At 39.9% G+C, this 17,740-nt stretch overlaps 1 protein-coding gene across 1 annotated transcript in view; it reads left to right on the forward strand.

Moving 5' to 3' along the window:
• The window catches only part of LOC113024691 (uncharacterized), a 48,306-nt gene that overhangs the window by 9,486 nt on the left and 21,080 nt on the right, over window positions 1–17,740 (forward strand). The window contains exons 2-6 of the mRNA XM_026171963.2: window positions 7,762–7,844; window positions 7,948–8,028; window positions 9,282–9,341; window positions 10,323–10,493; window positions 12,460–12,588. Coding sequence (XP_026027748.1) covers window positions 7,762–7,844; window positions 7,948–8,028; window positions 9,282–9,341; window positions 10,323–10,493; window positions 12,460–12,588 — 524 coding nt within the window. The remainder of the gene's footprint in view (window positions 1–7,761; window positions 7,845–7,947; window positions 8,029–9,281; window positions 9,342–10,322; window positions 10,494–12,459; window positions 12,589–17,740) is intronic.

Genomic DNA, 17,740 nt, shown 5'->3' on the forward strand with positions numbered 1-17,740 from the left:
CAGCTATTTTATGTGCATTAAAGTTATATAAAAATGTAACAGTGCAAATCCTTGCTGACAGTTTAACCAAAAGGCATTTCCAGTGGAAATTGGCCAACATATCCTCAGCATAAGCATGTATAATATCCACAAAACGTAAAAAGAGGTTATACACACAATACGGTAATACTATGTTGAAGCGCAGTACGTATCACTTTGCAAGGCTCCTGCCTACAATAGCAGTAATGCTCCGACAATCCATCAAGCGGTGCGGCTTCATAGCTTAGCAGTCGTACTAAAACATTTGACAGATTTTCGAGTGCTGTCACCGTGTACATAAAATCGATTTGAGGTCAGTAAACACAACCAGAATTCAAACATAAGGCACACGGGATGATAAGGGGCTCTGTCGACTTTCAGAAAAATCAAAGGATTGATTTTAAGTGTGCCGTATTTTCCAAAAAAACTGTAATAACGACGGCCCGCTAGCACGCTCTACCAAAAATAGTGCTTAGTTGTGTATCTGACGGACAAAAGCTAAATTGTTTTAGCATTTGTTTTCCACCATGTGCGTATGAAAATAAAGGCACTGCCACTTCTGCTGGCAGCCACATCATCAATAAACACTAGCGTCGTTCCACTGGCAGCCATTTCATGAATATTTTGCCCATGTTTGACAGATAATGTAATGCGATTGTGATCGTGATTCTGTTTCTTGCCATACTTTTCTCTTCTCATCATTCTGGTTCAAGTTCATGTTTGTTTCATCTGTCCAAAGAAGTTTTTCTTCCAGAACTCTGCAGGCTCTTCCAGTCTAATCTGGTCTTTATGGTTTTGAGTGTAACCCACTCTGTTTGGATTCATAAAGGAATCTATTGATTGTAGACCCTGACAACAATATGCCTCCTTCATCAAGAGTGTGAGAGTGTTGACTTGACTAGATATTTTGAAGGACCTTTTTTAAACCAAGGAAATAATTCTGCCATCATCCATATATCCACAGTGCTTTGGCCATTTCAAAAAAAATTTTTTTTTTATATCTCTGGAACCCTTGAAAAGAAAATCTAAATCTTTTAGTAAGTCAATTTAGTTTGATATAAAATGATAAAAGAATAGACCTCACCTAGCCACGAAACCTCCTCTTATTGAATTGTCCTTTTACTTTTGAACCTTTGAGTCTATGTTGATTATGCATACAAAAAAAGTCTAATAGTCCACATTGTCATAGCACTGGCTGTATTTCAATCCCATGTTTCTTTTGTCATGAAGTTGGATGGAGTTAAATGTGCCAGTTAAATGAATGACTTCATGAAGCCTCTTAATCACAGTCAGTGCAAAAAGAAGCTAGTAAATGATTAGGATGCACATGTTGTAACATGTAACTATCTAGCTTACTTAGTAGCGTAACTAGCAAATCCTCCAGGAGAACTTGTTTTCTCATCATATTGACAGAAATAAAAATCGGGACTTGCATATTGCGCTTTGTTCTGCAGCACTCGGCATTATTCATATTACGTCTTATTACTGGGGCATTTCATTCACTTGCAAGACGAGAATCTCTATCAGAGCAGTATGCTAGTGTCTGCATGTGATTTTTAACTCAAGTTCAGCACAAAAAAGGGATGAAGACGCCACTGTTTTGCATTAATTGTGCTTTACATGCAAGTTATTTACTTTGAGTACAACTCTCTAGAAGAAGAATCGAATACATGAGCAAAATCAAAGCAAGAATCTGAAAAAAGTGTCTGCTTTTGCATGTACACAGTTTAAGCACTTCAGACAACTGCGTATAAATGCCTCATCAAAACATCCAGCTTCATTCAGTTTCATCATAAAATGGTCATTCACATTTCATTTGTGTAGTCAAATATTTTAAGAATGAATATAAATGGAAACTATGCTGGCTACATTAAACCGGTGGCATTAGAAGGCTGTGTGTCATCAAAGAAAAAGACGGTTCTGACACTAAAATCATCAGACAATAAGCTCCCCTGAAACATGATCATATTAATCAGTTGTTGTCCGCATATCTTTGGATTACTGTATTCTTAGTAAATCTGATAAAGACAGTATGAAATGAAACACCACAGATATCACCTGATTTGATGACATATAAAATGCAACCTTGCATATGTATTGAAATCTGTTCATGCCAGCTGATCTTCCACTACTAACACATGAATTTAAAGCATGGAGGGCAGCCCTACCCAAAAAACCCCACAATGCATACTGTAAAATAGCTCTCTATAGGCTGTCTTCATGTAAGTGGTATTTATGTTGTGGTGATGTTGTTTCAAACTGTAATTTGACATTGGCTAAATGTGGATGATAATTCAAAACAAGCCTGTTGCACCCGTGTAAACATCTTCCCTCTTTCCTGTTCTTTTCATACCTTTGCATGTCTTTGGTGCCACTGAGTCAGGTGGTGCCATTTCGGAAAGGTAAAACGATTCAGTGTCTTACTGTTTCTGATGAAAAAGTCTGCTCTGCTTAGCACCAGTTGCAGCAATGTTGTTTTTGAGGGGTAAAAATGTTCGCATGACACCATAAAGTATATTCTTTCCTTCCCCCTCTTTGCCTTCATATTTGGGAGTATAGGAGACTTTGTTGTGTGTGTGTGGCAATCTGTACCAATGTACGTTTAGCGCCAGAGATTTCCCACTCATTCCCACATTTCCGACTCAATTTCTTATCAAGCAATGCAAATGGACAGGTAGTATGAGATAATTCTGGTTTCCTTCTGCTACGTGGTCTTGGTTTTTCACAACGATAACTGAAAAGGTTTGCTTCATATCAGGAAGACATAGCTGAGGTAAAGATGTGGCTACATGCCAGGAGTGTGCAAATGTATCATCAGCCTTAGCCTCAAGACTTAAAAATTTACCACCTTGAGAGCTCAGATAGCTTGATGTTGTTTTTGCGCAGCAGGCTGATAACACAAGACATTTTATGAAATGGACTTATTCTCCAGGGTGCTCTCCGACTGAACTTCTGACTTCTTTTTGCTCCGAGGGCAGCAGAACAAATTGTTCAGAGCGCAGCTTGCATGGAAGCTCAGCAACAGAAAACTGCTCTCATTACTGACTCACAAAATGATTCTTAATCCAATCCAATCCAATCCAACTTTATTTATATAGCACTTTTAAAAACAACAAAGTTGACCAAAGTGCTTTCCAATAATAAAACAGAGATAGCAGTTAAAACCATACTTTAAGCATACAATGAAATCAATAAACAAAACAAATATATAATTGAAAAAGAAGATAAAAATAAATCAACATGAGTAGAATAAACAATAAGATATACAATGAATAAGATTAACAAAGTAAAAAGATTAAGAATGACCAACAGCTGACTAAAAACTGACTACAAACTGGCTCTGATAACACTCCTAGAAGGCCTTTGAAAAAAAGTGTGTTTTTAAAAGTGATTTAAACATTTTAATGATTTTATGCCTGCTCTTTCTCTGCAAGTCTATCAGTTTGCACTTACAAAATGATGACCAACACAAAACACACTGGAAAAATTTCCCTTTTACATTCTGTATGTGGCCAGCAGGAGGAGAATCTGTTTCAAATCTGTTTCATTTGATCTCTTCTGTTGTTCATAACACAGCAGACCAAATCTTGAATGGCTGAAAAATAAACTCACACAAGAATTAAAATGACCAGTGGCTCCTTTAATTGGCATCTCACCCAACTTCTGGTCTAAATAGAAAAGTCTGATGAATGTTTAAATATGTTTACCAGACAAAGTTTGCATATTACATGGTTTATTCAAACTGGCAACCTATTAAGGAAATACTTTAGAGAGAAAAAATTCAACAAGTTACTAACTATCTATGACTACTCAACATATTGATTTTTCAGGAAGTAAAAAAATTGCAGGCAGTTTTATTAACCTCTAACTACTACATGATTCACTGTCTTGCAAATATAGTCATTAACAAGTGTGATAAAGGTGGAGGTTCCCTTGTAACCCTTGAAACCTTTAAATCTCAGTGGCATGTCAAATATTCTATAAAAAGTAAATATAGTCACTTGAAATGCACAGGCTGCTCTGGCCCTCCCTGCTTCTAGTTTAAGCGCGAGGTCACTGATCTGTGAAACGGTTGGGTGTGACATTTTTTCGACCATCCCAGTTCTGGCATCCCGTCTGAGTTTTTAATAATTGATTGATTGGTAAATGTGTCTTGTTTGAATTTGAAAAGTTTAACTTACTGGGTAATGTTCAGCTGAAAATTAAACAAGAGCAAGAGTGAAATATTTCTAGAATGCTTCTAGCTGTTTGAGCACTATTTCTGTCCAGAGGGTCTCAGATGTGTCAGGCATTTTTCAGGCATGATGATCTCCTCGTGTGGCCCACAAGCGTTTCCCTCACCACAGCCTCCACTCACCTGTTGAAAGTTAAAAAAGGAGGGACGCTCTAAGAAACTAAGAGTCTACAAATGCACAGGACACACTGGAGAAAAGCTCTCTGGTATTGGAGCTCTCTTCCTGGACTTAAGTGCTCCTGGTATAATTGCTAAGTAGAGTCAGCTGCAGCTGGCAATACCCAATGGACTCTATGTGCTCCTCCATTGGTAATCCATAAGGAGTTATGGACAGCCCGTCTACCTACAAAAAGTGGCTGTTGTCAAATAAAGACAGTAGCCCTCCAGCCTGTGGGATACTCTTACATGTGCAGCTGCTGGTCCTTTCCAGGCGTGGAAACGTTAGTAACCTATAAAGAGTTGAAGTGAAACGAGGTGTTAAAAACAGTGAAAAATGCCCACTGCAGCCACTGTCTGTGCTTTTCATAGTGTATTTTATTTTTAATCATTGAGTTTCTTTCACATCTGTCAGCATTGTCAACTAGTCAGCCTTCAGCATACACAAAGTTGAGCTACGTGCTGAGGACTGCATGGGAGAAGGTGTGTTGGTTGAAAACCCCTCTGTGTAGGCAAATGTTTATGCAAACAGACACAACTGTGGTGCCATGTAATAAACATTAGTCAGGGGAGGGAAAGTAATACATGCCAACATAGGAAAAACCATGCTAGGACCTACTAGGTCTGTCACAGTCATGAAAAAACAAAAAGGAACACAGAAAGGTAGAGAAGTAGTCACACTCAAAATGTTCTTTTGTTCTGTGCACTTTAACACAATAACATTAAAAAGAAAAACAGAAGCACAATGATGGGATAAAGCGCTGCTGCACTGAAGGATCTGAAACAGTTATCCACACTTTTTTGGCAGGACTACTGCAGCTCCTTGTATTTTAGTTCGACTAATTCCAATCTCTGTTGTTTGCAGCTGCTTGATTGTAATTTCACTCCTGTTTTAGCTCAGCTGAACTGGCTACCTGTGGGGTTCTAAAGATTTTACATTTTTGTTATGTGCTTTTAAACACCGCCCTGTATTAACTCCTTAATACACATCTGTGAATGTGAGAGTGAATGAAGAGTGGCATTGTAAAGCGCTTTGGGTGCCTTGAAAAGCGCTATATAAATCCAATCCATTATTATTAATATTATTATTATCTTTTAACTCCCTATTTTGCCTCCAGGTCACTGAGGCACTCATCATCCTAACAAGTTCTCGCAGTTCCCTCTTCTCACCTAAAGACTCAAAGCCATCAGGCCTCTGCTATTATTGGCCTTAAGCTCTGGAATAATCTTCCCATCCAACATAAGAACCTGTTCAACAACTGACGGTTTTAAATCAGACATTATTAACTGCTTCTGGTCCAGTCTGAGGTCCCTCGTGTTCTGGTCAAGCTTGCTGTTTGGCTGTTTTGTTTTTTTTTACCATTGTTTTTAGCATTGTTGGAATTTAGTCGTTATTCTTGTCATGGTGGCTGTTTTCCATGAGTTCTGTGTTTTCTCATTGTTTTTACCACTGTTAGTTATTTACCACTGTTAGTTGTAATTCTATTCTTGGAGACTTGGATTGTAAGTAAGTAAGGCTGTAAAGTGCAGTGGAATCCCGACTTACGAAATTAATTCGTTCCCGAGTGTCTTTCGTAAGTCAAAAATTCTCGTAAGTCGAATCACCCATGGCACCTTTTGAGTGAGGCGATGCTGAACGATAGGCTATAGGCTAATTGCTAACTAGAACAACAATACGTTGTTCAAGGGGTTGTCACATGATTCGGAAGGCATTGTGGGCATTGTAGGCTCAGCCAATCAGAGCCAGCGGATTTCGTTACACGGGCATTTTGCCGTAACATGGGCAGAAATATTGCCGTTCAGTGCCTTCGTAACTTGAATTTTTCTTTAAATGGGGTATTCGTAAGTCGGAGTTCCACTGTACTTTGCAATAGTTTCTGGTTGACAAGTTGGCATCTTCAATGCAAACTACAGAAGACTATGGCAAACTGTCACAAAGCAATCTGAAGGAGATTTTTGTTGCAGATCTGTATACCACTTCATCTTACAGCAACCATTCACTAGTGGTTGGTAATACACGTTTTCCCTAGTGGTCACCAGGTGGTCACTTACCATCTAAAGGGTTTAAACTGCCAACAAATCAATGGTTGGTTGGAAAATACACATTTCTCCGTAGTGAGTGTTGGTTGTAAGGTGGTCACCAATCAGTCTCTAGACCTGCGTAACCAGAGCCTAAGTTGTTAAATTATCTGATCCTGTCAATGGAGATGGCTTTATTACCATCTAACTCAGGGGTGGGCCAGTGTCCTGCAGGTTTTAGATGTGTCCTTGTTCCAACACAGCTCATGTAAACGGCTAAATTTCCTCTTTGGCATGTCTTGAAGTTCTCCAAAGACCTGGTAATGAACTAATCATTTGATTCAGGTGTGTTGACCCAGGGTGATATCTAAAACATGCAGGACACCGACCCTTGAGGCCTGGAGTTCCCCAACTCCTTACATAAAACTGCTTTGTTTACATTTTGCATGTTGCATTTTGTAACAAGTTGCATTTCTGATTTCAATATTTTTTAACCATATTAAAATTTCAATTGAATCGTGTAGAGCGCAGAGTTAGTTGTGATTATATTTTGGCTTTAATCATGAGACAAACATCTCGAGGGGGGAAAAGAAAAGAATCAATGAAAAGACTGATGCCACAAATAGAGTGTAGAATCACCTGCATCTGTGCCTTTTACACAAACAACAAAGTAGCTTCAGTTGCACGTAAGCTGGAAGCACTACATGAAGGAAAATTGTCTTGTGGTCTTGAATGATGTAGATGCACCCACTGACGTTATCAGGAGAAACAGGCAGATTTATTTGCATTTTTTTCAGTTTAAACAAATATCTAACTTGGCACTGATATATTTGTTGTACTTTGAGTTTTACATAGCGTCTGTTTGACCCAAACAGCAAACTGACATCTTAGTTTTGACCTTTCCGTGATCCTGTGTTGTGCTTTTTCTTTCACGCTTTAAGAATAGAGATGTACAGTGGCCTGTATTTAAATAAGTTAATAGCAGTTGTGTTTATTGTAGCTGCCCAGAAGGCTGAAAAAGAAGGGGAAACATGAGATCAGATAAGGTGACACATTTATGTGTTTCCTCCTTTCCTTTCCTTCTGTAAGAAGCTGCCACACGATCACCTGCATGGTTTTGCAAGGGAAATTGGCCAGTCAGAGATCTGAATTGAGCACGTGCTCTCGTACTCTACAGACAAACAGAAAATATAGTCAAATGCCCGTCATTAGAGGCCCAGTTAAACTGATAGCAAAGTGGCTGTTTGTGTTTTCGCGTCATGCCTTTTGTGTCCTGTCACTTTGCAGGAAAACGGCTCAGTGCAATGAGAATATTCCTGTTTGTTTGTGTCTAGACGGTTCTGGACAGGAGGAGATGGAGGCTCAGAATGGACCCCATGACCCATCACACAGGAGGAAGGATCAGAAGTCATCACAGGTACACTGAGCGATTATAAACTATGCGTCATCATTTGGTCAGCTTGTGTTTAAAGCCAGTCATGGAATGAATGTGTGTGTGTTTGCTCCTGTTTGTGGAGCAGGCCATGATGCACAATGAAGAAGATTTGGATGATGAGGAAAGAACAAGAAGGAGAGCTGAAAGAAGGAGGGCCAAAAGGAAAGTAAGTAAGAAAAAGTCACAACAGCACTGTACAAAGTCTTGAACCACAACTAGGAAAATGTGAAGTAGGTACAGCAATTTATTTAAACGTGTAAACATGAATGGTATTAATGTACAAGCCAAAGCCAAAAGCAGAGTTTGTACACTTTCTCGTAAAAGTAGTCTTCCTGCATAGGCTTCTTGAAGGGCATTTAAAGCTGCCATTCTCCATTAAAATTATCCCACACTGCTTCAATAAAGTTGAGGTCTGGGATCTGGGGAAATCCATGGCTGATAGTGTTTCATTGTGTGTTCGTGTATGCTTTTACTGCAATGGGATTGTTTTTAGGATAATTTTCATGCTGAAATGTGAAGCTGTTGGTAATCAGATGCCTTCCAGATAGCACTGCACGGTGGATCAAAATCTTCGTGTACTTTTCTGTATTCATAATTCCAGTAATTTTGACTTCCAAACAAGGACGGAGCCTCTGCTTTGTGTTACAGGTTGGCTGTAGACACTCATTGTTGTACTTCTTTCCTGTCCGCCTCTGCTTATTGATGATGTGAAAGTTAAGTTAAAATGATCAGATTCAAGGAGTGGATAAGTGGAAAAGCAGCCAACCTTCAAAAAGCCTGGAGAACTAGTGCCAAAAAACCCCCACTTTAAAAACGACACGAGTGTCTGGCTGCTTGGAAGCGAAGTGTAAAGAACAGAGTGGTGGCTCAGGTCTACACAGTACTATTACGATACCTACAGCTTATAGTCAAAGTCAAAGTCAACTTTATTGTCAATTCTGCCACATGTACAGGACATACAGAGAATAGAAACTTCGTTACTCTCAATCCCTAGATAAAATAGAAAATGAACATTTAAATATAAGAGTGATTAAAAATGCAAGTAAAATATTTTAAAGTAAAAAAAAATAAATTAAATAATATAATACAATTTTACATATAACAAGAAAGCTATACAATATACAATATAAGGGTAAATGACATTGAGTGCAAACCAATGTCATATATAGTATGTTGTCAGTGTTAAAAGCTGTTTTCTAACTGAAATGACTGCATCTGCTACATTATCATACAGCTTAGCACTACTCACATTCCCTGCTGCTCCACCTGTTCACACACATTGTTAAAATGCATTAACCAACCTCTTTCCTCATTTTATGATACATTCTAATACACGTGTGCTTCTCCACCTCTGTTTACTCATGTTTCATGTCATCATCTATCATCCAATAGCCATCATGTCCTTGCTCTTAATTTCAGAGGCAGAAAGAACGGAGGAAACTAGAGCGAAAGGAGAGGATGGAGGATGCTTCAGAGCAGGTGCGGTGCTAATATTCACATTTGTCTTTCTTTCTTTCTCTTTTCTTTCTTTTCACTGCAATCATCAGACCACATCACCTGATGCCTCATACCCTTTCACACACTTAGCTGGGAAACTATCTGAGTTGCCTTATCCTGCCCACACTTGCTGTGCTTCTGCAAGCCACTTTGCAGTCCACCTTCACTCCACGTTATGCAGTATCTGATTCATGTAATAAGTCTTTTTTCTGCTTGGTGTCTTTGTGTTGTTCTACTGCAGGCAGCAAATATATGTTACCACAGGTGGAACTGTCATCTTTTTACAATGGTGGTTTAATGACAACACTTACTATTATACAGTATTATATATGTTCTTAAACTATATACAAAATTACAGACAATAGAAATCTGTTGTGTAGAAATCACAGCTCTTACCTTTGTCTGTAGGTTGCACACAAAACCATTTACTCTGCTACAGCCCCATTCAGTGTCCTTTGCTCTGAGGTCAGCTAGGCTGTGTTTTATTGTAAATTTAAAGACAGGTATCAGTTCTCACAGGTATCTGCATCTTACTTATTTTTTATAATAAGTACAAAAGTCATAAGTCTGTATTTTTATGTACAGTCTGTGATTTAGATTGTAATTGCTCAACATTTATTTTTAAAGGCTTTATTATAACAACATTTTGCTCTTCTGTTATAATGTAGGCTCTTATAAAATGCATAAGAGAAAACAATCACATCACCACTTGTTTTCTTCTTTATTGGGTTTACTGGCTGCTTTAATCTAACACATAAAATGCTCACTTTCTGTGAAATACAACACAAAAGAGAGAGACTGCCTAATACTGAGTGAAGACAAATTCTTCTTGCAAATCCAGTTCATCAAAAGCTCAAGGTTTCAAGTTGTTCTACTCCCACACTGAAGAAGGCCTAGCTTATCCAGTCACTTTATATAATGATTTTATAGTTATTCCACAGTGATGCTTTTATTTTGTAACAGGAAGAGGAAGCAGCTGGAGAAGTGTCAGATACTGACAGTGATGAGGAGATGAAAGAAGAAGAGCGATGGACTGCCGTTCATTCCAGAGCCAGATGCAATCCTGAATCAGTGGCTGCCGTCACAACGGAGAGCAAGACGAACCGCCAGCTGTCCCACTGGATGTCAGATGAGGTGGGTTGAAGCAAGGTAGCCGTACTTAGTGTTTTATCCCGTCCATTTGGTGGGAAATAAATAATAAAACAGAGTGTCTGTGAACATATTTCATCCAGCGAAGCAAAAGAGAAACTCAACGGTTTAACAGACCTGCAAGGTGTTCTGGAAGTACGACACATGAGGCTTATCATAGAAAACACTGATTTCTACTCTGTAATAACCTGCTCCAAACATGCTTGGTATGACTTGCACTTGGTATGACGGTGCACCGTCATGCACATACACTGTTCAAAAAGCTTAAAGCAGTGGCAGTGGCAGATCTCAATGCATTTTAAACATCTATCCTGACATGGACTGGGTGTTGTGTTAGGACCCAAAGGAGGCCACATAACCTGATGGAAATAAAAATGATCAACCTACAGAGGGCTGAATTCAAAGACACCCAAAAGTCAAAGATTTTGCTGAAATTGCATTGCTGCAACTCATTTAATAGTTTGATTGGGCATGCTTGTATGCATGCCTAACAATATGCTCCAAGTGAATCAATGGATGGTGTCCTGGGGGAACTCTATGAGGTCCAGGGTATCACTGACCTCGTGGATAGTCTGAGGTGCAACCTGGAGCCGTCAGATGGAACGAAACATGATCTCTCAGAGCTATTCTATTAGATTTCAGTCAGGCGAGTCTGAGGGTGAGTCAGTGGTATCACATTTCCTTCATCCTCCAGGAACTGCCTGCATGCTCTTGCCATACCAGGAGGACCCAGGACCTACAGCACCAGTGTAGGGTGTTGACACTGGATCCAAGAATTTTATCCCAATCCATAATGGAAGTCAGGTTGCTGTTGCCTAGCCTGTAGAGGTCTGGGTGTCGGTCCATAGATGTGCCATTTTAGACAACCACTGCTGAACAATGCTACAGGCAGCGACCTGTTCCTATCTGTGAAAAGCACAGGGCGCCAGTGGTGGAGATGTCAATTGTGGTATTCTATGGTAAATGCTAATTGGCCCCATGGTGCAGGGCACTGAGCACAGGGCCAGGGCGTGGGGATGTTGGGCGCTAAATGAAGTTTGTTTCTAAATATTTGGTCAGAGACATTCACGCAGTAACCTGCTGGAGGTCATTTTGTAGCTCTGGCAGTGATCATTCTGTCCCTCCTCGCACAAAGGAGCAGATAGCGGTCCTGCTGATGGGTTAAGGACCTTCTATGGTCCTGTCCTGCTTTCCTAGAGTAACTGCTTGTCTCCTGGAATCTCCTCCGTGTTCTTGAGACTGTGCTGGGAGACAGCAGACCTTCATTATCTGTGCAACCTCTGTAGGATCCAAGTATCACCTCATGACACTGACTCTAACCAAATGCACAATTAATGAAAAAGGTCAGAAAAGATGAGGAGGGAGAAAACCTCAGTGTCCATGGTGTCCCACACCATTCCTGTTTCACGGGTTGTCTCATTGTTGTCCCTTTAGTGCAGCTGTTGTTATTTTCATGAACATCAAAGCAGCTGACTTGATGTTGTACTCTGATTAAAAATCTTTCCCTTAATAATTTTAAGCAATACGGGTCTTAGACTGTGAAACACTTGTACACAACACCTGTATTCCTATTATCATAAAATTAAACCTGCACTGACTTTTATGTGTTTCAGAACTATTTGAACACACACAAAGACACGACTCAGAGTCTTAGAAAGTATTTGCATTTCTATGAATAGGTAAGCTCTGATTTATGGATAAACTGTGACTTAGGCAACTGATGTGAGAACTAAGAGATCTGTGCACAAACACAGTAAAACCTCTAAAAAATACTAAAGCTACTGCGCCGTGTTTTGGATTCAGCGCCTCCAGTTCTGGATCATAAAGGATCATAAAGATCAGCCAGTCTGATTTATGTATTTTTAGCTCGGAGCAGGTCAGAGCAGATTGACATCTTCAGTTTTTGTCACTCTATAATACTGAAGGTTTTGTGTTACTTCCTGTGGTTCAGGAGCCTGAGTGGGATATCAGCAGTGCATTTGTGGCCAACGCTGCCAACAACATTAAACTGAAAGGCCTGATGAACAGAGCAAAGCAAATCTCCAGAGAGAACAAGGAAAATGAGGCCAGGAGCAGCCAGGTACTCTCTCTCTGTCTCTCTCTCTCTCACACACACACACACACACACACACACACATACGGGTCTATGTGGTATGGCGGGACTATACTACGTCAATCCGCCCGGTGGTGGTTTAAGTGGACTACCCTTTTGAAAGGACTTAGAGCCAAGGGAGCGAGGTTAAAGTGTTCGAAAAAATCTGAAAAAAAATTTGGGTCACTTCAGACCTCATACACTCCCTATAGAAGTCTAGATACACTGATACACACCAACCAGACTCTATTGTGTTTTCTGGAGACATTGTCCACTTGACAACAATGTGTTTTATGAGGTCCAAAAAAAACAATATTGGGTCTTTAAAGGGACAATGATGTAATATGTAAATAGCTCATCATTACCATGAATACACATCTGACAGGACACAGGATTACTGGAACATCATTTTATTAGTGTTCTTGGATCTGAACATTAATTTTAACCATAAATAAAAAAAGAAATCTATGGACAAAAATGCCCACGCTTCCCACAGAAATATAAAAATATAGAAAACAGAAAAATTAAAAACATTTAAAATGAATTTTAATAGTTTAAAGGTAAATATTAAGGGGAGAAAATATGCATTTATAATTTTTTATTTTAAATATAACCCGTCAAAAAAAACCCTAAATAAATTAAATGTAAAAATTATGAAATACAAACTACTTCTGTATTTAACAAGAACTTTTTTTTCTTTAAACAGAACATCAGTGTTAACAACAATTGGCAATCTGACCAAGATGTAAAACCACAGCTCTCTAAACAGTTATTTTAGTTCATTTTTTTCTGCCTTTTTGCAGTTAATCCTCTGTTTCTTACAAAATCTCTTATGTTTTGAACTGTTCTTCCTGCCAACACCGGATCTTCTACCAATTTGCAATGACTGCATTCATTTTTGGTGGCTAGTTTCCCTTCGTTTATGTGGTCTTTAAAATGCCTCATCACTGCAGCAACCTCAGCCTTGGACCACATGTTTTTGGGAGCTCTTCGGGAATTGTGGGATTGAGCAGCATTTTTCTCTGGAAGATATATAAAGTAGTAGTAGTTAAAACAAACAAAAAACCAAACAAAAAAAACAAAAAACATTTGGTGGTTAAAAGAATGGATGCTACCCTGTACTAACTTCTGAAATGTGTTGCTACCATCAATATCAAAACGAGCTAAAATTCTCTTTGAAAATTTATCAAATTTCTAAAATGAGACATTTAGTGTTCCGCTGTGAATAAAAGACTGAATAAAAAGTTGAATAAAAGTCTCTTGATGCATGCTCAATCATCCAGGTAAGTAAATCCCAAAACGTTGATTCTGTTAATCTGGACGTAGCGTTTTCAGTGGGAGAAACATTTTGTCACTCATCCAAGTGACTTTTTGCCACCACTCTGCAGTTTGCCATATGTTGCAAAGTGATGAAACAATAATAAGCTTAGAGAACCAACTGCACCCCTTACCTTCAGAGGGAGCAGCAGTCTCACTTGCTGCAGGCATTGTGAGTGGTCCTTCATCTGCTGATTACACAATTTGATTAAGTTTTAATATTTGTAACAAACATTTTATCCACAGAAACCAAGCTAGTGGTAACTTACCACAATCTACAGTGTCTTGGAGCTGCGCTGTGTTTGTGGAATCAGCTACTGCATGTACAGGCTCACTGGTGCCACACGCCAACATTGTGAGTGCTGTGTCATCATCATCTGATTCACTCTCACTGTCCTTTGTTTCAGCATCACTTAATGCAATTTCATCTGAGAAATTGTGGGAAAACCCCCCCAAAAAACCAAACACAAACCCCCCAAAAACCTCACATTAACAACGAGATATGACAAAATACAGAACAAATACTGGAAATTATAGTACATAGTTTTACTATTTAAGGCCACCACTCTGCAGTTTGCCAAATGTTGCAAAGTGATGAAACAATAGACTTCAAGAACCTTAAATCATGGACATTTAACAGAATGGTCTGTGCTTTTAGGTTTTAATTCGGTTGATAAAGCATAATATTCAACTACTGCCCTAATATTTGCTCCTTTCAATACAAACCTTCTATTTTGATCTCATCCAGTGATTTCCCCTGGATCTGGGAAAGTTGTCCTTTTTCCAGTGTTAAAAGCAGTTTGGAAATCTTGGCCAGCTGTGTTGTGGGAACTGGTAATCTGTAGAATTCGCGGTGAACGCGGATATCATGACCCAGGAAATCTGCAACCTGATCAAGTTCGTTGTTTTTCAAATTAAGGACTTGTGAGAGTGTGGCAACATGTTTTCTGAGCTGTGTCGATCTTAGATACTCAGGCTGCTTTGCTCCACACTGGTGTGCATGAACACGCAAGGAGTCCATTCCTCTGTAATGACTCATTGATCGGGGTCTTGCAAAGAGGTAGATATTAGTGGCACAAATACCACAGTCAGGCCTCCTACTAACAAGTAGTGACAGAGCATCCAGCATGCTTGGTGTTAGCAGAACTGGAACATTTCTGTCCCTTTTTCCCATTATTTCTATTCTACAGAAATAGTTACAGAGTCTCTGTTCCATTTCTGAGAGCCCCATGGCAACATCTGTGTGGAGTGCTGTTTTGTCTCTTTCAAGAAAACTTTTGAGGCGCATCTTTGAAACCTCTCCAGAACGTCTTCGGTTGAACACAATGATTTGTGAGAGTGTAACTTGTGCAAGTTGGGCATAATTCTGAGCTGTGGCTTCGTTCTCCAAGCTGCAAAAGGCACTTTCTGCAGATTTTTGAAGGTAGTGATGGAGAATCCGAACATCTTCTGTAAAGGGCAATGTTGATGGCTTGTTAAACTTTGCCTCACTCAATGTGTTCAAGGCACGGTGAGACACCATCTCAGACCATTTGGAGACATACAACTTCTTGAACGCATCAGTGGACTTGATTAGGGCTTCATCCTCTGTCATGAGGGCACGACAATGGATAATGTCAGACATTTTATGCAGTGTATGTCCCAGTTTCAGCGCAAGGCTTGGAGTTTTGTATGACAGTGTCTCTTCATCAAAACCTGAAACTTTCTTTACTGCTTGCACAACTCTCTGGAAATTAGCAGGCTTAATAGCTTCTTCCATGTTATGCACTGAGAATTCTGTGCGCAGACACAACAACAAACGTCCCGCTTCACGAAGCTTCTGTCGTATATAATCATACTTTGTAGGGTCTTGTCCATGTTTATTGTAGAGGGACTGGGCAAACTGAATAACAGTAAAGTCATTTCGCACAGCTGAGGCAATCTCATCTTGTTTCATAACAGCAAGAACCTTCCAGACTCCACTTGACACCTGCGGATAACACTGAGACTCCAGAGTTAAAGCCAGGCCGAGTACTTTGGTTCTTCCAGGTTCTTTATCCGTGTCATCTTTTGGTTTGTTAGGACATCTGCGGACATGTCTCCAAAGATCCTTGCGAACATACATCCCTTGACAATAAAAGCAATGAGCAAACTTTCCCTCTACTGCTTTAATCTTGGGTCTTCTCTTCACTTTCAGTGGTCCCACTCCACCATGCAAAACTGCAGCATTATGCTTAAAATTTCCCTTATTTCTCAATTTCTCTAACAGACTTTTACGCTCGTTTGAGTCTCTAGGCAGGGAAAATGCATGCACAACATCAGGAGCCGTTTTGTGCGTTTTCAGGTGGCGGGAAATTTTAGTTTGTGGTTTGCCACAAAAATAGCAGTAATTTCTTTTACTTAAAGTCATTTTTTCTGATTCAGTTTCGCAAAGCTCACTTTTATCTTGTGGCTTGTCCTTTGTCAAGTTGTGGATTAAATTCGTTGAATCTGATTGTTCATGCGCTTTGGAGATGTCATCTTGGCATAGCAGACCTTTTGATGTGCTTGGCAATAATGAGATGTCTTCATCTGAATCTTCATCATATGACTCTGAATCTGGCACATATTCTTCTTCTGATATGCTGTGGTTGCCATCATCATCGCTTGATATTTGATCCAGAACTGAATGTGGCAATCCATCCTCCCCTGAATATTCAGAAATTTCTTCTTTCTGGAATGTAAGAACAAAAGTTTTTTTAATTGATCAATACTTTAGACAGGTAAAAAATAAACTGAAAAAAAGTCAAGCCAAATATGAATGGGATACACACCTGTGTTGACTGGTGGCAATTCTGATTTGCCAATTTTGCAAGGCAAGATTTGTGCCAGACCCCTAAACAAACTGAAACACATTTTGATAGACTTAATTTAGCTTTGCAGTTCTATTTAAGTGAAGTAGTTTTTTGTCAAAGCATTGCAGTAATGTCAAATGCTGAAAAAACAAAAAAAACAAAACTGTTCACATTAAGGATACTTTAATGACTACACATACACTGCTAATCCCCCTCCCCCCCCCAAAAAAGGACATCCCAGATGTGAATGAAGGAATTATTCTTATTAAATACTTTGTTCTTTAGGTAGTTGAGTGGCATGAAAGTGTGTAGTTGAATGTGTGTGGCCTCCAGATGCCTGTACGACTTCCCTACAATGCCTGGGCATGCTCGGGATGAGGTGGCGGATGGTCTCCTGAAGGATCTCCTCCAAGACCTGGACTAAAGCATCTGCCAACCCCTGGACAGTTTGTGGTGGATGGAGTGAGACATGATGTCCCAGATGTGCTCAATTGGATTCAGGTCTGGGGAACAGGCGGGCCAGTCCATAGCATCAATGCCTTTGTCATGGAGGAACTGCTGACATACTCCAGCCACATGAGGCCCAGTGTCGTCTCGCATTAGGTGGACCCCAGGGCCAAATGCACCAGCATGTGGTCTCACAAAGGGTCCGAGGACCTCATCTTGTTACCCAATGACAGTCAGGCTCTCTGGCAGGCACAGAAATGCCACCCCTCACCATTACTGACCCACTGCCAATATGATCATGCTGGAGGATGTTGCAGGCAGCAGAACATTCCCCACGGCATCTCCAGACTGTCACGTGCTCAGTTTGAACCTCCTTTCAGCTGTGAGGAGCATAGGGTGCCCGTGCTGAAGTTGCCAAACTTTGTGTTTTCTGGCAAATGCCAAACATCCTGCATGGTGTTGGACTGCAAGCTCAATCCCCACCTGTGGATGCTGGACCCTCAAGTCACCCTCATGAAGTCAGTTTCTGACCATTTGAGCAGACAGATGCACATTTGTGGCCT

Source organism: Astatotilapia calliptera, chromosome 6 (genome assembly GCF_964374335.1).
Source record: "Astatotilapia calliptera chromosome 6, fAstCal68.1, whole genome shotgun sequence".
Taxonomy (NCBI): domain Eukaryota; kingdom Metazoa; phylum Chordata; class Actinopteri; order Cichliformes; family Cichlidae; genus Astatotilapia; species Astatotilapia calliptera.